This window comes from Dermacentor silvarum, chromosome 1 (genome assembly GCF_013339745.2).
Source record: "Dermacentor silvarum isolate Dsil-2018 chromosome 1, BIME_Dsil_1.4, whole genome shotgun sequence".
NCBI classification, from domain to species: Eukaryota; Metazoa; Arthropoda; class Arachnida; order Ixodida; family Ixodidae; genus Dermacentor; species Dermacentor silvarum.
The window spans coordinates 223,290,211-223,313,039 of NC_051154.1; the positions used below are offsets into that span (position 1 = coordinate 223,290,211).

At 43.6% G+C, this 22,829-nt stretch overlaps 1 protein-coding gene across 1 annotated transcript in view; it reads left to right on the plus strand.

Moving 5' to 3' along the window:
• The window catches only part of LOC119436807 (proteoglycan Cow), a 43,993-nt gene that overhangs the window by 15,450 nt on the left and 5,714 nt on the right, over window positions 1-22,829 (plus strand). Inside the window, exons 6-10 of the mRNA XM_037703795.2 lie at window positions 3,440-3,540; window positions 8,953-9,078; window positions 12,928-13,134; window positions 13,757-13,804; window positions 21,233-21,370. Coding sequence (XP_037559723.1) covers window positions 3,440-3,540; window positions 8,953-9,078; window positions 12,928-13,134; window positions 13,757-13,804; window positions 21,233-21,370 — 620 coding nt within the window. The remainder of the gene's footprint in view (window positions 1-3,439; window positions 3,541-8,952; window positions 9,079-12,927; window positions 13,135-13,756; window positions 13,805-21,232; window positions 21,371-22,829) is intronic.

Sequence of the window (22,829 nt, forward strand, 5' to 3'; positions counted from 1 at the left end):
ACTGTAAGCTGCTTTTGCACAAACATTCTTGGCAGGATGTGTAAGCAAAATAATACTGTATATCAAATTATTGGTGAATTTATGTCCCACTTTTCCATTTTAGCCAAAGAACCAAAAAATATTTGCCTGCAGAAATTTTGGCACACTAACAAAGAACAAGAAAACACTCGCTTTGTTACTTTTGGCCTCCAAAGACACAGGAAGAAATTTCACGGCTTATGAGACAGTTGCAGTGCCATATGGCAGCGAATAGCAATACCACTTTACCATTACCGTGGAACTTCAATATAATGGACACAAATATAATAAATTATTGGATGTAACAAAGTAAGTGTGAAATTTGGCTGGTCATGCTTTATTTCAATGGGGTGATGTTCTGCTGTAATGAAGGCAAAAGTGCAGGATTGAACACAGTACAGGACTGATTTGGCACCTAAAACCCCAGAAAGAACTGGTTATAGCAACGCAATTTTGTTTTCAGGGGGCTCAAAATATATATCCTGGCAGCAAAATTTCAAATACGATTGCCAACCGATTTTTCAGATGCCTGATTTCTCGGAACTGCATGCTTATTTTGATGATGATGATTTATTTGATGATGATTTATTGGCATCCCCTTTGAAACGGGGTGGCGACGAATAGTCACCTAGCCTGCTTGATTTAATCAGGTATACTACACATGTTCTTTATCTCGCATTTTTTTATACCTTTTTCAAAAATTTAGCTTGTACCGCTGCCTATGATTTTAAGAGATCAGGTCGTATCCATCTTTTCCCTGCTTTTTTTCCACCAGTACTCTAATCGTCTCTTGCTGATCTCTACGGCTGATCTGTTTATGTTTCCTTCCACTTTAAACCCAAGCGCTTCTGGGAGTTGCACGTTACCTACGGTTCTCGCTGGGTGGATCCCGTCGCATTCCATTAGGATGTGCTGAGTGGTCTCTGGATCTTTACTGCAGCATACACATGTCTCATCTAGTTCCGAATATTTGTTCCGATATGTTTTCGTCCTTAGGCAACCGGCTCGAGCCTCAAATAGCAAGGCACTGCCCTTTGTGTTATCGTACAGATTTTCCCTTCTAATTTCTTTCTTCTCATTCTTGTAAATCTCCATTGTCCTTTTCGTTTCCATTCTTTGCATCCAATTCACGGTCTCTATTTCTCTCACTTTCTTTCTGATGACCCCTGGTTGTCTATTTACAGTTTCGATTATCCTGTACTTGGTTGCCAACTTCCTTGACCTCTTCCTCCATTCTGTGTCCACGCTTTTCATGTAGAGATACTTGTGCACTTTAGCCGCCCATTTATTTTCATCCATGTTCCTGAGCCTTTCTTCAAAACTAATTTTGCTTTGTGCTTCTCTGACTTCAAAAGAGGCCCAACCCATGTCTCCATGCACTGCCTCATTTGTCGTATTACCGTGTGCTCCCAAAGCCAACCGGCCTACTGATCTTTGGTTAACTTCTAAACCCGCCAATATATCCGATTTTAAGCATATAATGGCATTTGCGAATGTTAGCGCTGGCACCATTACTCCTTTCCAGATTCCACGCACCACCTCATACTTATTGTGGCCCCACAGTGCTCTGTGTTTCATTAATGCTGCATTCCGCTTCCCCTTTATTTTCAGATTATCTTGGTGGTTGCTTGAGTAATTCTTTCCTTCGTTTATGTGTACGCCGAGGTACTTATATTGCTTCACTATGGGTATTACTTGCTGTTGAATTGACACCACGAAATTACTCGTGTGTTCATTAAAGATCATAATCCCTGATTTCTCTGTGCTAAACTTAAGGCCTAGATTTGTCGCTGCGTTCCCACAGATATTCGCAAGTATCTGTAAATCTTTTTTATTGTCCGCTAGTAGCACAATGTCGTCTGCGTACATCAATCCAGGGATCTTCTGTTGCACCATTTGTCCATTACGCATGTAGGATAAATCAAAACCTAATTCGCTGTTTTCCAGTCGTCTTTCTATGCCCTTGACGTAAAGCGTGAACAACAATGGTGACAGAGGGCATCCTTGCTTCAATCCTTGGTGAATTCCCACCATTTCATTTCCTTTTCGACCTTCCCATGCCACTTGTACTTGGTTGTCTCGATATATCTCCCTCAGCAGCTCCACGAAATCGTCATCTATGCCTTCGTATTGAAGAATATCCCACAACAATTCCCTGTCTACGTTGTCATAAGCTCCTTTAATATCTAGAAATGCTACCCATAAAGGTCTTTTCTGAGCTACTGAAATCTCTATGCACTGAGTTAGTACAAACATATTGTCTTCTAAGCGTCTGCCTGGCCTGAACCCATTCTGTAGTTCTTCCCCATGGCAATGCCACCTGGCCCTAGAACCATGGCAACTGACATTTTGGACACTGCACGATGTACTGCTCGACCTTTCTGACACGATTCATACACGCAATAGTGCAAACATATCAGCTGTGAACAAAGTTGTCGCTATGGCTGTGTGGTACCAGATTAAAACTTTCTGCTAACATTTAGGTCGTTGGCTCGATACCGGCCTCGGCGACTGCATTTCAGTGGGGGCGAAATGCACAAACACTTGCGCACCATGCATTGGGTGCACATTAAAGAACCCCGGGTGATCAAATTTAATTTGGAGCGATCAAATTTAACTGAGGCGTGTCTCATAATCATATTGTGGTTTTGGCACTTCAAACCCCATGAGTAATGTAAATGTAGATTGCAACTTTGGCTGCTGACTGCCATGCAAGTGGCACTGGTTACGCCTAGCGGCCTAGGCAGTATGGCTGCGATGAAAATTTGTACAGCCACACTTTATCAGAATTGTAATTTGTGTTGTGCTTAAATAACTGTGTCAAAAACGGGTCGTGCTTAAAGAAATAGTTCCTTTGCAAACACCACTAGCGCAAAGAGGAGGAGCCCTAGCTTTTCAGCAACAATGAGTGCACAGCACACATGAACAGCCAACATATCCAAGGTTGGGAATAAAGAAGGCAGCTCTCGCCACACAAACGGATTGTTTGAAAAGAGCGAGAAGGATTTCACTGGTCGTGCTCGCCAACACCCACCCATGTGTAGGTGCAAATGTATCATGAAAGACTGAATAAACCAATTGACACCTGATGCACAAAAAGCTCCTCCAGCAGTGCAAGGAGTTTCGTGTCAAGTAAGCATCTGAGGAAAACAAAGAAGCTAGTGTGGATACAAATGATAAGAAAGGAGAGGAGGATTATGTAGACGAGGTGATTCGCGGGCACATTTATACATGTTTTCTTTCGGGGACACTTGCTGCTGAGGTCTTTACATATCAATGACTATATAGTATATTATCACTTTTATCTTTTTTTTTAATTTTTTTAAGTACATCTGATGGCCAGAAAGGTTACCTCTTTTTACTCTTCAGTATTTGCGTTGGATCTTATTTTTAATTTTGAACATTGTCTCCTCCCACCCAGGCTGAAGTCCAAGTTCAGTTCCAAGGACTCGTGGACCAGCAAAGACAGCCATAATTCGGTCTTGACAAACAAGGTGTCTTCTCCTGTCAGCAAAGACAAAGGTACAGAATCTAGCACATTTGCCTCGCTGTTCATTTCTTCATTCATGTTCTATAGGAAAATGTTCTATAGGAACAGAAGAAGGCAAATGTTGCACCTTTTTTTTAGTGTGCTCTTTTCATACAAAGACACTGAATTGAGCATGAAGAATAAATGAAACTAAGGGCTTGATTTTTTTTAGTTACCATCACATGAAACCATCACACAATGAAGCCTGGGAAAGCATAGGGGGAATTAACTGTTCTTTTTAATTGAAATGTAGAAATAATAAGAGAAGGGGAGATGAAAGTGGATGAAAAGACAAATTGCCACTGGTGGGAGCCGAACCCACATCTTCTGCATTACCTATGTGTGCAGTGCTTTACCATTGAGCTTCTGCAGTGGCCATCCTCCCATACACTGTATTGGGTATTTGTGTGTGTGTGCTAGTTCTAGCCCCGACAGTGTTAGCCAGTTCCACTCATGTCTTTGGCAGCAGATCTAGAATAACTTGAAAATTTAACCAGTTTCACATAAAATTTCACGTAAATATGCAACAGGTGAATAATACCTGCTTCTTTTTGCAGCTGGTCTTCAGATCAGTATTGAATTCATTTCGTCGGCATATCACTTTCATCACGAGAAGTTTGAAGGGCAGAAAAGCTTCTGGAGGTATAGATTTGACACTTACTGTAACATACCATAACAATAACATAACAATAATGTAACATATAAAGAGTATATTGTCTTTCTTGTATTTAACATGTATATTCCTCAGTATACGTGATGGCAAATTCTTGTATTCTTATGCTTGTATTGGATTTTCACAAAAGTATGTTCTGTTACACTACTTTGAATTGTATTAATACGCACTCCTGCATAAGGCCTGAACTACAGGCTGGCAGTACTTAAATAAATAAAAAAAAAATAAGTTTTACTTTGGCATACAGTGCTCAAACATGTTTATTTTGTTTTTTCTTAACATTGTAGTTGCATTCAGTAACATTCTTTATCTGGATCATTTCTTGTCTGTCCAACTCTCTCTTTGATTCTTTTAGCACATACGTTCATTACCTTACCACTTCATTTAATTTTTCAAGGACTGCTTTATTCTTTTGTCTTATGGACACCCTTTCTTGAGTCACAAATGAGAGATTTGACTGGTGGCTCCTGTCCCCATACTTGAACTTAGTTAATACATTTGCCTTTCTAAATCTGAATTAAAGGAGGCCCCTAGAAACTGACTATGTAGTGATTTTTTAGAGTAGCCTTGTGATGAAAACAGTATATTGTACAACATACCAATCAGCCATAATGTCTTTAGCATTTTATTTATTACACACCCTGCTATTTGTTTTCTGAGAAGCGTATCCATACTCCACTATTTTGCAGAATTTCTGGCACTTAGCTGTATGGCTAACATAGCAATTTATTCAGTAGAACCTAGTTCATGTGTTTTTGAAAAAATGTGAAAAAAAAAGTGTACCATCCGAAGTAACTAAAAATTCTGACCCTCAACGTTTGTTTTAAGATGGCGACTGTAAATCGAAATGAAATTGAACTGGTGGGCAACGTCGGAATACAATGCCTACCATGCCGCCGGAGCAACACGTGATGCTCACATCACGCCGCCAACAGTGTCGCGTTTGTGTTATCGCCATAGAGTTTCATAGAATAATTACTAGAGGGAACTCTGGCACTTGTGTCTACAGGAGCTGCAATGGGGACAGTTCAGCCACCATGGTAGTTATGGGAAGTACATGGATTTGCCTGAACTTCGTCCAGGCTTCAAACGGCTTTGTTACTTTGTAAACTCGTCATTTTCAACAAAGTGCTGCATAATAAATAATTAAATTAACATTATTAAAATTGTCCGATGGCAGGATTCGAACACGGGACCTCTAGCACAGAAATGTTCAACATTACGCCACGGACGCATGCATCGACAAGCGACATAAAACGCCCTTATGAATTTATCGTGGGCAAGCCAGTGCTTTGAGACGCTTGGCACGTTCTGATTTGGCCACCTCAACAAGCTGAACTGTTGCAATTAGTAGCGATTGTGCGTGTTCACGGTGTCTTCTACACTTGAAAAAGTATAGATTGCTCAGAAATTTACGACAATGAAGGCATATAAAGCGTAATAAACAAAGCCATAAGAACATCTGAATCCACAAGTACAAAGATCAGACAAATCCATGTACAACATAGACCACTTATAACGTAACCGCTTATATTGCAGGACCGGATATAGTACGGTCTTTTCAGACTCCCGTTAATTTTCCCATAGAACTCCATGTATATGCATACCGCTTACAGTGCAGCCGCGCGAGACGAAATACCGGTTATAATTAGGCTTCCGCGGGAAAATCTCGCTGACAAGCGTGGTAGCGAGCACGCTTCTCAACGAGGTGCGCCCACCGATGGGAGAGGAGATCAACGAGGGCGATGCGGAGGAGGAGCATGAGACGTGGAGCATGAGACGTGGAGCATGAGTCCAAGGGCGATAAAATTGTCGCCTCGCGCCGTGCGTGCAAGTGAAAGCGCACGGGGGACGCCCGTCTTCACGGAGAGCACGGTGTAAGAATAAGCTTACACCGTGACGGAGAGTGAACGCACAGCGGAGAGCAAACGCGACTTCCATCACGCGAGAGGTCGTGGGGTTATGGGAGGGAGGCAGGGGGGGGGGGGGGGGGCGACGCTGTGCTGCGGCACCAAATGCGTATCTTGCAACCAGGCACAAGGGGAACTGGCGACGCTATCTCCCACGCGAAAGGAGCAAAGCGGGAATGCAGCACGGGAGGGAGGGGGGGGGGGGGGGCGGCTTTTACTCTGCCAACAAATGTGTTCACGCCTGTGCCGGCTGTCGGTGTTGTCGCGCACATCGTATCTTGGAAGCGATCTCCGCACGGCTCTGACCTTTGTATGCGCTGTGCTTACGCCGCTCGGTTTCCGTTGAAGCGATAGGCCGCACGAACCTTCGCTCGCTGTGGCGGCCGCGTTTCCCTACGCCCGTGTTTTGACAGTGGTTGTCTGCGGTCATACAGTCTATTCATGTTTGCTTGTGCGCGTTGACACCACACTTGTTAATTCAGTTAGTAAGCGAATGTGTCAAGTTTATGCAGCCGATAAAACTACTATCCCTACTCCTTATAGCTCTCTACTAATTTGCTATCACAATTGATGCTTCGCCTTTCGGGCGAAACAGAGACATGTTTTTTAATTACTACTTTGTCTGCTTCATGCGGAGATCGTGGGTTCTCGGACATTAACCTTTCAACGTTCGTAAATTTAAATGGATGCAAAACTTCCAGTCGCACGCTTCGATTCTTGGATGCGCACAGCTGCTTGTTCTACATGTTTTGCATACGTGCAGGGCTTGAAAATCGTTGTTTTGGTTATAGTGCGGTACTGCTTATAGTGCAAATATTCATGACTCCGGCGACTTACGTTATAAGCGGTCTACACTGTACTTCCCATCATTCCCATGGCAGCTGAATGATTGTAGGGCCAGAGTTCCCTCTAGTAATAATTGTAGGAAACTCTATGGGTTATCACTTACTAAAAGCGTATGCTTCTGACCGCACTACGTCCCACGCTATGTAAAACATATAGGTGAAGATGCTTATCGCAATAGTGCTAGTGGCGCGATCACTGTGAATACAACCCAGGAGGAGATTTGCTGGTACCTGAATAACAAACCGAACGCTCGCCGGCGTTTTCACATGAGACAGACTAGCGAGTATTGCGGTGAAGCTGCCACAGCGGGCGGCTATGGTTCTCGATCGCACGCATCTAGCATATTTTCTTGTTTACATGTGATCTAGCTGCCGGAAAACGTATCATACGATCACAGTTTAGTGGTGTACTGAATGTTGGTGCCGAAAGATTGTGTTTCCCGTGAACGTATGAACCAGTAAAAAATAATCCTGACCCAGTTGGATCTTTTTTTGTGTGTGTTTTTTTGATCGCGAACATTGGTGCCAGGAAATCGAGCATTACGGGATCGTATAAACGAGGTTTTACTGTGCTCAGAGCAAGCTTTTTATTCTGGCTGCATTTATTCTCTGCTCTATAAAAGTGCACACTTTCAATACACTCACACTTATTTCTTTACAGTGTTCTGAGTGAAGTAAATTGCAAATCGTAGTCACACAGCATGGATACTCAGCCCCAAACCTGTATCAGCAGTCTCACTATACTTTCTGCATTGCTCTGTGAAATCTGCTGTCATATGCACCATAAGTGCGAATGTGCCTTGATATTAGTAATCTGAGATGCAAACATCAGCACTGTAAGCGGTGCTGCACTCTTAACACAAACACCTGTTTTCGAATCCTATGCTATGCATACAGCCTAAGTGACCATACATGTCTGATTCTCACAACATCAGAATGGGTTGCTTGGAATTTCACAGGGTTCTCCCCACGGTGGGTGATGGAAGTAGTTTTGCCACCAACAACTCCCATCATTCCCCCATCTCTCATGCTCTGATTGACTAGGTACCTTATCAATTCAAGTCATGGCAGCAGCGAACCACTGCTGGGTACACAAAGAATGCATGTTGCATGTTACTTCCCATAAGTTATGAGTGCTGTGCTAGCTGCATCACAACACATTCTGATTGGTACCCAATGGATCCATCACTATGAACAGGTTAACAAGGAGGCCTGCTAGGCACAAATAAAATGCAATAGGTAGGAAAAGAATTTATGCTATCCATAAAGATGCCATGGTTGTATCACATTTTCTGCCATAAGTGGCAGCTGCCTTTGGCCACTAATTGCAATGTACCCACAAGAACCTAGCTGTGGCATACCTGTGCTACAAGGTTCTAAGCGTGAAAAGCCATTCACAATGAAGCCAAGCATCGCCAACTTTTTTGAAGGAAGCCACACCTTACAGTGGTGCGGCACATCACATCAGGCCCTGTGCATGTGCTGCACACAGGCATGCTTTTTTGCTTTGTAAAATATTACTGTGTAAATACTGCTATTTTAAATACTACTACTATTCACTCATCTGCCCACGCACCCCATTCAGAAGCCCACTCACTGCCTATGGAGAGTCATTGAGAAGCTGCTATATAGCCGGTAGTTTCATTTTTCATGACTCCATTTAAGTGGACTGTGTGCACATTTACTTTTATGAAAGGAAAAATGGGGATCATAAAAAGCTACACTTTATACAGTCCTGCTCTATAGATGCTCTATAGCCAATTGCTTTGTAGGTTATCTGAACTTTATCAGAGTTGCATGATTTTGCCCATGTTTGCTGTTAGACACCTGTATAACCCTGGTGTCAAAACTTGGTATGTCTGTTGGTGGCAGTCATTGTAGTTTTAATAGGTAATGGAAGGTGAGTGATTGAAAGCAGTTCCTTCCTTAATTGGAGTTATGGTAAGCAAACTGACCTGACCTGTTTGTGTTGCTCAGGGTGCACCAATGATGACCTACAGGCCATGGGCGACCGGCTGCTTGATTGGTTTTCAGTGGTCATGAGTGACCACCAACTGAGCACACAAGTGTCCACAAGACGAAGGACCCACAGAGTGTCCGATTGTGAGTCACTGGCCTTTCTCTTAATCTATGCATGCATGCATGCATGCCATCCATTCAGAGGTAAAACTTGCAAAACTTTTCTGTTCACTGCACTCAAGTTTCTGACACTCTCCACAGCTTTCAGCAATGCCAGCATAACTGGCACATCTGGCCAGAGCACTGATATTGAGGGGCTGTGTCGCAGTCACAGGCTGAATTTTCTATTGTGTCATATGTTTTCTGCAGTTTTCAGCAGCAGAACTTGTTCTTTGCCTAGTTGGTACTTGCTGTGAGACATAATTGCTGCTAAATAGACACACAGGAAAACACAGACACGAAGGAAAACAATGACAACTGCGTAGGCATACTGTCGAAGCCCATGCATTGTGATTGTTCAAGATTGAAGATTTATTTATTATGTTTTCACAATACAAAATACACAATATACTGCAAAACTATACTCCATTTCATACTTAGTGTGCAACGCTGTAGAAGCTATGCAAGAAGTTCCGTCATCAAAAAGTGTCACTCCGCATATTTCGTGGTCAAGTGGTTTAGAGATGTAGCTCTGAATCCAAAAGGCCCCCGTTTGACACTTTGTGTGCACAACTTTTTGCTTTTCTTTCTTTTCCTTTCTTTCTTTCTCTTTCTTTCTTTCTTTTTAGATACTTAAAATTTTGTCTCACGGGAATTTCCTTAGGCGTATTTCAAGCATCATACCGGACTTGTGTGATTATACGCAACACCGCAAAGCAGGTGCATCTATTGGTCAGTCTGAGTGCATGCCAACAGCCTTTGCTCATGCAAGCATCTGCGTGAGGCTGCCACGATGGGCTGCAAAAGAAAAACCCAAGAGGGAAAACAACAAAAAGAATGCACGCTGTAGCCTCCCAGTTTCGTTTTCGCGCGCTCTAATAGCCGAAATTCACCATGCCATAGTTTCACGGGAAGTCACATTATTCTAGAACAAAAAGCTGATATGGCTTGTACAGAAAGCTTGCTTCAATTTCTGAATTACAATGAGCCCGCTGAAATTAGAAGTTGAAAAGTTACATATTGGCTTTTTAAATAGTAACTAATTACCACGTATCATCTATCACCCCATGGTCGCCACCGCTGACGGCATGTCTCCAAAGGAACCGTTCTTTTATTTCAGAATGGCTATTTTTAAATATTACCTAAAGTCTTTGTAGAAACACCTGGTATACACTGCCACCTTGTTCATAATGTTCGAACCTTACAAGATAGGTTGTTTTTGTCTCTTGGTATACTGCATTGTTTCAACAAACACAACTCAAGAACAAAGAGACACAACAGGACACTGCAGCACACTTCTTCCTGCAATCTCATTAGGAAAACAAAGGTGCCACATCCTTGCATATCGTTTTTTTTTTTTCTCTCCCAAATAAGCTTCAGCAACGTTAAAACCTTCTTGGCCCCCAATAAAAAGTGGTGATGAATTAAGTAGAATCTTGATTACACAGGTCTCTCGGGACGGGGCATAAAATTCATATCACCAAAAGTTTGTATCACCAAAAACGTTACACAATTCGAAAATTTTTAATTTAATTCGAAAAAATTCTAAATGTGGCTACGAAATTGCTGACTTGGTCAAAGTATTTTATTCTTTAATTCATTTTTTTTTATGATCCTAAGAATTTTCATAGCGTGATATTGCGGAGAAATACAGCAGAATTTGAGAAAAGTGAACTTTTTAATGTGTTGTCTTCGAAATCGAATCTGGAAGGAAATCGGGCTTTGGGAGGTGCTATGACACCCCTGATCAAGCGGCTTTCCGTTGATGCAGTGCCACCGTCTTGGTATCAACGTAAGCACGTCAGATCGAAGCTTCGGATAGCTGCAACAATTTATTTCTCCATGCAGAAATAAAAGAAAAAAAAAGCGCATGTCACACACCCCGTGAATGAGGCACCAACACCGGGCCAAATTCCAAAGCCGACTTATCAGCTTCCGAAAATAACCCCATGAAAGCAAGGACAATTAATAAGAGGCCCTCTGGTGCATCAGCGAACGCCGGTTGTGGTCCAAAGACAGTCAGAGCCCAGAGTTGTCAAAACACAACAAAATATATTCTTCAAATAAGGCAGTTACATACACACATGCACACTTCGGCTAGGTACATAACAATGCAATTCAGATGCACGTTAACAAAACTCGGGAAAATAATTAACGACAAGCACTAAGAGTTCAACACGTCACTCACGTTTGGGCCAAATTCCAAAGCCGACTTATCAGCTTCCGAAAATAACCCCATGAAAGCAAGGACAATTAATAAGAGGCCCTCTGGTGCATCAGCGAACGCCGGTTGTGGTCCAAAGACAGAGTCAGAGCCCAGAGTTGTCAAAACACAACAAAATATATTCTTCAAATAAGGCAGTTACATACACACATGCACACTTCGACTAGGTACATAACAATGCAATTCAGATGCACGTTAACAAAACTCGGGAAAATAATTAACGACAAGCACTAAGAGTTCAACACGTCACTCGTATTCACCCGTGCTGGTCTTGATCCGGACGATCTCGGCATAGCTGGAGGCAAATTTTGAAGAAGGAACTTCCGGAAATGCAGATGCTCGAGGAACTTTCCGACTAGCTTGCTGGGGAATCCCCTTCTTTCGCAGACGATCAGTCCTCGCGTCACATCTTTTCACCAGCGCAGTCTGATCCCCATGTTGATTCCCGCACGACGCTTTTATTGCCTTTGCCAATGCCTCTCGAACCTTCTTATGGAGTCGTGCTCCCATAGCATGAGCAAAGCCTGGGAATCCTCTAGACGTTTCTCGCGTTTTCGGCCGCGGCTCCGAAGACTCTTCGAGAAGGCTGGTGACTCATCTATTGGCTCACGCTCGGGCTATCGGCCTCCTTCTCTGTCTCGGCTCGCCGTGCGTGGGGGCCTGAGGGGCGTTTTGGTGCACGCCCTTTTTCTCTTCTCCGTAACCTTCGCGTATCATCTCGAAGTGTCTAGTCTCCATTGATCGTGTCGACTGTCTGTGGCGTATGCGCTCTCTCCCTCTGTCGAAGCTTCCGCGAGGCCGGCTTGCTTCTTTGCTGGCTTGAGTGATGCGCGGCACACACTTTGATTTAGCACACTTTTGTGACAGCACAATAAGGGAAAACTAGCGTTGCGATTCATTACTGCAGTCACGTGGCGCACAGGCAGCACTCCTACTGGCTGACGCGGATTTGAATCACTGGCACACTTGTTTCGCCCACATTTCGGCAGCAGCAAGCTTTGCATATTCCAAGGCCGACATTTCAAGATCTGCCTGGTTATCTCAATTTTCTTTTTGTAGCTGCGTCCTAGCTGCTGGCTGATTATGATAAGAACATAATTTGCTCAACATAAGGAAATCTGTTTACATTGCCGTGGTGAGGCTACTTTGTATCATGCGATCTGACAGGTGCAAAGGTCACAAAGTTTCGAATTGTCATCGGGCGCAGAAGACAACAGAAGGCGATCGGTACCTGCCGGCGCGCCGGCACCTTAAGCTTTGCCAGCAAGTTTGAGCCAGTCAGCGCCCCACGCCAGCTCCGTCAGAGATTGCGCAATGGCTCAGTTGGTCGTATCATCCGCCACAGTGCAAAAAGCGGTTCGCTTCACCTGAAATTTAGCACGTAAAATAGTGGACTTGGGCTGCGACATTTGGGAAATTCATATAGTCCCAAAATTCGTGTCTGGTGTGATCATATCACTAAGATTGTACTATTAACGTTCTCTTCTGAGAAAAAGAGATAGACCAGTCATTTGTGATATAAAGCAAGATTTCCATACCTTTTACTGAACATAATGAACCACAAGAGTATATCGCTAACATGACCTATAACGTTACTTCTGTGTTTTCAGATCACTTACCAGAGTGCAAGCCAGAAGTGGGCTGGATGTTCCACCATCTCGACTCGGATGGGAACCTGCTGTTGACGCTGCGTGAGCTGTATGACCTGGAGCATGATGATCGTGAACGCTGTCTCCAGCCTTACCTGGCTGTCTGTGACCTCAACCGGGACTCATTTCTCAGTACTATAGAGTGGTGTGCTTGCTTTAACAAGTCTCGTAAGTGTCTCTTCTCTGTTAACATTTATTTCACAGTATTAGTCCCATCGCGGTTGACATGAACGTCTGCACCTCCAACCTTCTTCCAAGGTTGAAGACCATTTCGCTTGAGCAAAAACCTCAGATGGGCATGCATTGCCATGCAGGCATTGTTTGAGCACTAAATTCTGTAACTTGTGTATGGTTCTCAAGCGGAAAATTTAGGTGCATATTCTTGTGTCAATTGTAAAGGGGTGCCTTGTTTGTGGGACAGTTGTTCAATATTACCAGCACTTTTATCTGAAAATCACCTAAAGATCACAATGTAAGTGCACAAGCGGGACATTTGATCATATAATTAACAAAGATGAAGCACAAAAAACTGCATCTTTATCTACATGAGTGCATAAAAAGTTGCATAAAGAGTTACAGCATTCCTTGCAGTTGCAGGGGCACTATGAGAAACACTGTCACCTGTAGACACCGGCGCATCTGGTGTCAAGTCGCATGAAATCTCACAAAAGTGAAATTAATTGTACTACACTGTTCTCATTGAAACTCTCCTGAGCTTAGCATGTTTAGAAACAGCAGAAGATTCAAGCACTTTTATTGTAACTGACTGAAGTGCTTATTTTCACTTCAGAACGACCATGTGCAGCAGCTTTGAGGCGCGTCACACCTGGTCTGATTGGTAAGTGACTTTTTCAACCATTATGTGGCTGCTGATTTACTTTTACACTTAAACCACGTTATAACGAAGTTGCCCCAAACACAAAAATAACTTTGTTATGTCCAATATTTTTTATAAGCATATATTTGTTACATGCTGATACTGACTAAAATATATTTATATTTACCTCATTATATCCATATTTGTTATATCGAAGTTCAGCTATAGTAGGATGGAGCATGTGCCTGTTTTTTATTGCCTGTATGCTACACATGCCTGATTTTTCTGGTTGTATATTGCCTCGTTTAGCTTGAAAAGACCTCTAGGCAAGGCAAGTTCCCTTACGCAACTCTTATGACATAACTTGAATTGCACAGCTTTTGCCATCTCAGTCTGCATGGCAGATAGTCATTGAAAAGGATAAATAGGCATTTACACTAAAGACACACCATTACTTGAATTGTTTCTCGTAGTCAAAACAGGAACTTGCTTTGAAAAGGTGAAAAAAATTGTGCCATAAAATCTGTAAAGCTTCCATATGGTCAGTGGCAAAACTAGCACTCTTTTATTGATTAGCATTGCTGTCATCGTGCTGAGTTTTTCAGGAATGACTGTCACTGATTCTTAAAACCATTGCTGTAGATACAGTAAAACCTCGATAATTCGAACTCGGTTAATTCGAAATTTCGGTTAATTCAAAGAATTTGAGCGGTCCCGTCATTCTCATTGCAAATTCTACCGGATAATTTGAATGGCCCGCGCGGCTCTATTCGGATAATTCGAAGTTTCCGGCTAGTAGCAACGTGCGGCGGTTAGGTTAGGGCGCTCCGTACAGTCGCCAACCGATTTTCCGAGCTCGTGGGGACAGAAAAATAGTCCGGAAAACTCGTTCAGGCCGAAGAAAAAAAGTTATTAGTGCGGCTTAAAAAAAATCTCCAATAATGCCCTGCCTCATACTACGCTTGGAGGGGATCGACTTGCTTGGATTTGCTCAGCAATGACGTCGTCTCCGTGTACAGTCGACACGAACGTCACCGCGTTGGCGATCTCCGCCAACGGAGTTCGCCATGGAGATCCAAGAAACGAGCTTCGCACCGCTTAGCTCTCGCGAAGGTACAGGAAGTAGCGCCGATCACTGAGACATGGGTCTCCGAGACACCTGCTCAGTTTACACGCCACGTTCAAAATAGCAACCGAAACTTGAGAGAAAACAAAACGACTCACTGAATTAACAAGCGTGGTGTCAGCGCGCACGAACGAGCGCGGCGCGGCGCAGCGAGCGAAGGTTAGTGTGGTCTATCGCTTCAACGGAAACTGAGCGGCGAGAGCACAGTGCATACTAAAAGTCAGAGCCGTCTGGAGATCGCTTTCAAGATACGGTGTGCGCGAGAAACCGCTCCGGCACTAAGTACGCAGTTAGAAGAGTAGAAGTCGCCCAGGAAGTCGCGTTTACGCTCCGCCGTGCGTTCGCTCTCCATGAAAGCGCGCGTCCCCCGCGCACTGTCACTCGCACATACGGCGGGCGTGCGGCAATGATTTTATCGCCCTAGGACTTTGTATGGAACCGCAGGGCGGCGACGCCGACGGCGAAAATCCGCTTGAAGCGTCCATATAATTGCTGTCGCAATAAAAAAACATCCCACAATAAATGGTTAGAACGATAGTACTGAGGGCATATACTAAGAAAAAAGAAAAAGAGCAGTACTCTGGAGCGTTTTGTCAGCCAAGGAAAAGCGGGCATGGTCTCCGAGACTGGAGAATTGCGCGAGCCCTCTATTGATAGCGCGCGTTCCAATCTTGGAGGCTATACAACGAGCCACTGGAATCCAAGCCAGTGCAAAATCCAACATGGCGGCCTCCAAGATTGGGTAGCGCGTAGAGTGTACTAGAATATGTTCGAGTGGGACGAGCGGCTGGGGCGGCGCATGCTTTACAGTGAGGCGCCCGACGTGGAAAAATACTGGGGCGGCGCTGCGGTTGAAGTGGATTGGGCCGCTTCAAGGTCGCGCCGTTGGAAACTGCTGGCGATACTGCTCGGCAGGGTCATTCGTACTACTTCGTGCGCTGGTACTTGCGTTCAGACCGATCAAATGGGGTTCATAATTGCATATGACATGTATTTATGCCTTAAGAATAAATTGCTTTTCTTTCTCTTATTTATTTATTTTTTTATTATTTTCTAATGCCGCTCGGTGATTGCGCGTGCATTGCGGCCGCAGTGTCGGCTTTCATTCTACTATGTTATTGTACGGTTCCCTTTGGAGAAAAAATATTTTTATCGTTCTTCATCAGCATGTATCTCTCGTGTGTGTTGTTGTGCATATAGTTTTCCATCAGTAGGTCTCGTGAAACGCAGACGGAGAAACACATGTAACCTTCCTGCTTGCCGCTTCAAACAAGTGTACAGCATATCTGCCCCATCCGGCGCCTTGTACTCAGATTTACGGGAAGCATTGTTATCGATAAACAAAGAGTAAACTGCAGCGCAACATTCCATTCAAGTTTCCGCCCTCCTCGCGTAACAGAATGCGGAGTAATAGGTACGGGGTCATTTATTGCGGTAGGACCTCGAGCACCGAAAACAGTTTTAGTTAATCATTATATATGCTCATCTTTGACCATATAAGCCGTACGTGGAAGTTGTTTCCCCTGTCAATACTTCAAAAAAAAGAAAAAAAAAAGAGAAGAAAAGAAAGAAAGCAGAGTAAAGAAAGCGGAGTAAACAGAATGCGGAGTAATTGGTACGGGGTTATTTATATATTGCAGTCAGGCCTCGAGGGCCGAAAACGGTTTTAGTTAGCCATTCTATATGCTAATCTTTGGCCCTAAGCCGTACATGGAATTTTTTTCCAGTCGATACTTCAAAAAAGAAAAAAAAAGAAAAAGAAAAGCCTGCGCGGTAGCCTAATTAGTGCCTATATCGTGGATACGGCGTTGCGCTGCTAAACTGGAGCTCGCGGGTTCAATCCAGGTCGCGGAATTTCATGGGAATGAAATGGAAAGAGAATCGTGTACTTCTATTTAGGTGCGCGTTAAAGAACCCCAGGTGGCAAAAACTAAACCGGGTGCCTCATAATCATATCATGGTTTTGCCACGTAAAAGCGAAGAATTTGCTTATATTAAAAAAGGAAAAAGCAGGTGGCTGCGTTCTTCGGCCTATTTCTGGAGATGTAAACAACATCAATTATTCTCGAGTCTGATTTCCGAGAAAACATGTTACGCTTATCCTATATACCATGCATAAATGTAATGCCGTTCCCAAATGTATGACCGCTCAACTCTGCAGCTTGTATATTATAAACGGCTGCGTTCAGTTATCCATACACTATATCAATGAGACTTGCACACACACACACACACACGTGTGTGTGTGTGTGTGTGTGTGTGTGTGTGTGTGTGTGTGTGTGTGTGTGTGTGTGTGTGTGTGTGTGCGCGCGCAAGTGTCATTGATATGCTGTACGACGCCGATTAGTCATTTCCGTCCGAATGTAACGCATAACAGCACTACTGAAATCTCAAAGGTGAGTGACTGCATGCAAGTGAGGACTGTTATTCCGAATGATTTTGCTGCCGGAAAGTCGTGGCTGTTGCGCAGAGGCGCAGTGCCTGACAGAATTAACGGACGGGTGTTAATAAGTCCTGCTTAACAAGTTCCCAGCTCTCATTCAATATAAACGCCCCGTTTTGGGGCAGCCTGTAAATCTGCTTACTTGATTCCGACAGGGAAAACTTTTTTTGACAGTCTCACCATGTGTGCAACCCATTAAAACTGGGTGCCCCATGTGGTACGTACTTCAACGAGCGCGGCAGATCTGCACATATCTCTGCGTGTATGTGAGACATGCAGTTCCTTTAATTGTTTCACTATGGTCGGTATGATAGTGCACCGGATAACTGAACGCAACCGTTCAGTTTATATATATATATATATATATATATATATATATAATCACATGGTTTTGCCTGCTATGAATATTATTGCTGCAAATGAGAGTTTTATTTCCAGTATTCACTAATAAGTGTGTTTGTTACTGCAAACACATGCACTTATTCCGGTCGGGAGTTCTCACTTATTCAATTAGTGCACTTAGAATATATGTTATTTTTTACCTTACATATATATATCGTAAATATATATGTCCATGTACCTTTGATTTAATTACCTAGAAATACATTGGTCATTCTTCGCGCCACGCAGCTAATAAACCTGGTTTATATCAGTCTAATATTGTTTTCTTCGATCATTGTCCCTGATCAATATCCACCAACAAGAAGCGCGTGTAAAATGACAGGATATCAATAATAAAATTTTGTTACGTAGCCTTCATGGCGCGGAGATACCATTTACTTTTAGAAGACAGTGGTAAAAACAGCAGTTCACCTGGCTAAAACTACATTTCGCACCGGCCGTCAAGAGTCATGGGCGCACCAAAATGAATAAACCATTTAAAAAATGTACTGCACAGAGGTTCTGCGAGAAAAACTGGGCGTCCGCCAGCGTCCGCGTAGCGAACGCGCGCTCGCTAGCAGACGACGCGCTTGACAACGGCAGCAAAATGGAAGACGTCGCGTTGTATAATCTATGCCTCAAATATATATGTTTGGCAAAATGGTGTAAACATAAATTTTCAGTTGAAATAAAGCGCTATTTGAAAAGCGCACTATGCGCAATCGGCCTCGGCGCCCGCAGCGAAAGTACGTTGAATATGCCGCGGAGCGCGTCTCTGCCCCAATCCACTTCGCTCGCAGCGCCCTCGCACTATTTTTCCACACGCGGCGCCTCAGCGGCAGAGCGCCGTTCGGCCCACTCGACCATTGTCTAGTACACTCTAGTAGCGCGGCTCGGAAAGAGCGATTTAGTCCCCAAAATCAAACTTTGGGGTCTCAATTCGTCGGAAAAATTGGGTGCGAAAATGCATGAACTCAATGGGAACCCTGACGGTGCATTTTTGAAGTCCGGAATATCCAGCAAGTCCAAATTTTTGGAGTCAAGCACCACCACGCCCACTTTCGCGGCAGTTATCGATTCCGTGAACATCGTCCGCAACTTTGTTGAGTGCAGTGCGGGTGATATTTGTATGCTACGTTTTTTGAGCCAGCTGGAGAGCATGGCACTAGGAGCGGCGAACCAGTGCACCAAGTAATCCCGCATTGGTGATTACATTGAGTAATTTTTCTTGGACATGGAAAATAAAGGTGATTTCTTTTTGTGGCAAGTTCTTGCTTGTTTTCTTTTTTTTATTATTCATTTCGGTTAATTCGAAAATCCGCTTAATTCGAAGAATTTTCGCGGTCCGGCGACCTTCGAATTATCGAGGTTTTACTGTATAAAGATAGTGTGATTTTAAATGCGTAAGCATTTCTATGCTTACCCAACAAGAAAACTGTCCGAGCGTCCGTCCATCCGCGTAAGACGATCGCTTTAAGGTTCGCCAGCTGTGGAAGAAGATGACGAATGCGCGAGCAGTGGCACGAGTGCGTCTCTATAACTACATGACGTGTGCAATCAGGCACGCACTAGGCACACCTTTAGTAAGCCAGAACTGTGCAGCAGCCATGGCTTCGGATCAGGACGTCATCAGCACACCTGGTGCTGCCACCTTCAGTAGTTTGCTTGCCTCATGAGTTCACATTGTGCTGTGCGTCTAGCCGCAGCGCTGTCACATTTACCGTAATGGCGCCAAGACGACCGCCGCCGCTGAGCAGTGCTAAGATTACCAGCATGTTGAGTGTCAGCACTCAACACCACATCGTTACTACGAAATGCTTACGCATCATTCAGATAACTCCCTGAGGAGATTCTACGTAAATTTTTTTTCTTTGTCACACATAACGCATGTTAGGGGAACATTGTGTGATAATTACTAATGATCTGATTAATTACCCAATATTCACAAGAACCTTTTAATTTTTTACCAATGCCACATATTGCAAGTGCAGAATTCAAGCCTGACACTGAGACTAGCCTCAGTTTCAGTATATCTGTCTCCAAAATTTGCTACGAAATACTTTGGTGTTCTACATAATGCCCTACAGAGTGTAAGGAAATCTTTTTGGGAAATTGTTACGTGGAATACTGATGTTTCTTGTGGCAGTTTAGGGATAGGCATTTGATAATTGGTGCTAGTCTCAGGATTCCTACTGAGGGTAAACAGGGATTATTTCACAATTTCTGGTGTCTGCTGGCATGAATGTGTTGTCAAAAAGGAACCTCTCCACCTCTACCGCATTGTTTGAAAATTAAAGCATTCACTGAAACACAGACTTAATACTGTGCCTGTTGTAGGAGCTGGGAGTCGTGGTCTATCCGAAGTTCCGTGAGGTCAATCTCACCGCTGCCCACCAGTTGTAAGAGTTGGGAGTCGTGGCCTAGCCAGTGGTAGGAGTTGGAGTCGGGCATATCCAAAGTGGTAGCTGACCCATGCCATCGTCCGCCTCATCCACGCTGAAGACGTCGTTGAAGGGAGGAACAGGTTCTCATTGACAACGAAGAGTACTGGGTTTATTTACATTATTTACATGAGAAGTATGAGAACGAGACGTTACGTCTCATCAGTCTAGCATGACTGGGTCGAAGCACACTGGCTCGAAGTACTGCCTACATCTTGGGGCAGATGGGAGAGCACTCCCGATGGCCCGCACAGTCTGCTTAAATACCCTCTGTCCAAGCTGTGGTCCCACCATCCTCCAATCGGAGCGTCGAGAGTCACCGAAGGGTTCGCCTTGAGGGCAAGGGTGCGCATAATCCCCGACGCCTTCGTTTCCCGACCACATTTGGAGAAGTGCCCTCGGGCACACACTGCTCACTCACCCACAGAAAGGTGGGAACACAGGTGGCTTCGCGCCTGACTTGAACTGACGTGTCTGTTGTTCCTGGAATAGCCAGCCATCGTTGGGTTTGTTTGGAGAACGGCCTTGGCGGCCAGCTGGTCTGTTGAGTGGCCGTGAGAACGCATCGTAGTAGAGGCCCTTTTCCAAGAGTCTCCTCCTCCTAGTGTCGTGACACGTACTCTTTGAAAGGTGTAGAGGCAAGGTGTCACTGCTGATCTTTCCCGGCGGGACGTTTTTCAGCCTCCCGAAGCGATTCGTCGCAGGCAATCAAGAGATACTTCCAAGATCGCTGCCCCCACTGGTGCACAGTTTCTATAGAAACTGTGCACCTTTGTTGCTTTCATGCATGAGTCCAGACTCAAGCGAAAGGTTAGAGAAATGTAAATATGCTAGTCTGTGGCAAAATTCAGTCCCTAAACGAGTTAGCTCAGGAGGAAAGCATTGACATAAATCTTAGCTGAACGAGCAAACCATCTGTGCTTGTCAACCATGTACAGTGATATTGTTGCAGAAAGCTTTGGCTCCCACCCAGGTATGACAACATGCTCCTCTTCAATAATTTTGCAGGGGCATATAAACTTCGCTGGATTTTAATAAAGTTGTTTACATCCATCCAGGGGCATACATCCCACAGTGTGACGAGGAGGGTTACTTCTTGCCAGCCCAGTGCCACAGCAGTGCAGGCATGTGTTGGTGTGTGGACCGTCATGGTGCTGAGTTTGCCAACACACGCCGGAGAGACAGGCCTGACTGCGGTAAGTACTACACTCAAGCATATTGGTTTTGTTCTAAACTGAATATGCGCTGATAAGCTGGATTGAGAAATTGCAGATTTGAGGCATTCAATTCACCTTGTTCCTCCCATTGTCATCCCCCATTGTGACCCTCTTTTTTCCCCTCTTCCCCTTCCCTTACGTAGAGTAGCAGGCCAATGTTCCATTTTCCGGCCGACCTCTCTACATTTTCAAATCATTAACCTACTACTTCTTGACGCATTCAAGTATTTCTATATGCCCAAATATGTTTCACCTATGGTTCCAGTATTTATCTGCTGTTGTCTAAAATGCTGGTGGTGCTCTGCCTAAAACATGGTGTTGTTTTTAGGACTCTCCTAACTCTAGTGCAGTAATGCATCTGATTGTATCCACTCTGTTTCTTACAAGCTATCTTGGGAATCTTTCTTTTTAGTGGCTGAGTTGCTCATAGATCATTACCATAAAGTTTTTTTACAAATGTAAAAAAGCATCCATTTATATGTCAGAAATGGGTTCTGTACTGTAGCATAGATTTTACAAAGTGCTACAGTAGAATAAATTTTGGTTAAGTCAACTGGTGCAGTTGAACCTTGTTATAATGACATTGCATGCGACATGAAAATACCTTCGTTACATCCTATTTCTGTTTTAAGCATATATTCGCTACATGCTGATATTGGCAAGAAATGTTTAAGATTTCCTTCGTTATATCCAATAATTAATTTAATATGTTCATTATATCAAGGTTTGACTGTATAAGCATTACCACATGTAATGTGTAATGTGATCTCAGTCATATGCTCACTCATGCACATAAAAACATCATCAATATTTACTTTTAAAAAATTATGTTATGCACGCACATGTAAATTTCATGGTATCAACTATAAATATCAATGCTCTAAGACAGAAGAAATTTTTTAGGTTATATATAAAAAAACAAAACATAGCCACACATACATACATTGCATATTACATGCAAGCTACATAACCCTCTGACAATGGCATGACAATGCAATGCAGCATTGTGGTGCCTAGAAGATACAATATGTCAAATATTCTCACTGGTTCTGTGTGAATTAGTGCCTAGTACCTAAACGTTTATTTGTCATTGGGCATAAGCCTTCAATATCACATAAGAATTACAGTGTGACACCCAAGTAGTCTTGCTCTTTCAATGCCACAGGACTCGGCTCATACCTATATTTATGCAGTTTCAAGTTTATGAAACTCTGTTCTGAGTTGGAACATTAGCCAGCTGGAGCAAGTTTTCTCTCATGTGATTGTGTGAGAAAAAAGAACTTCTTAGGAGCAAGGTGCCCATAACAAGACTTTCAAATTTAAATTCTGCAGAATTCTTGATAATAGCTAGCACACAGTCTGTATAGAGTAAGCTGCATGTGCACAAGTTGCTCTCTGTGTCTCCATCTAGGGGGAGAGAACAGCTACGTTCCAAGCC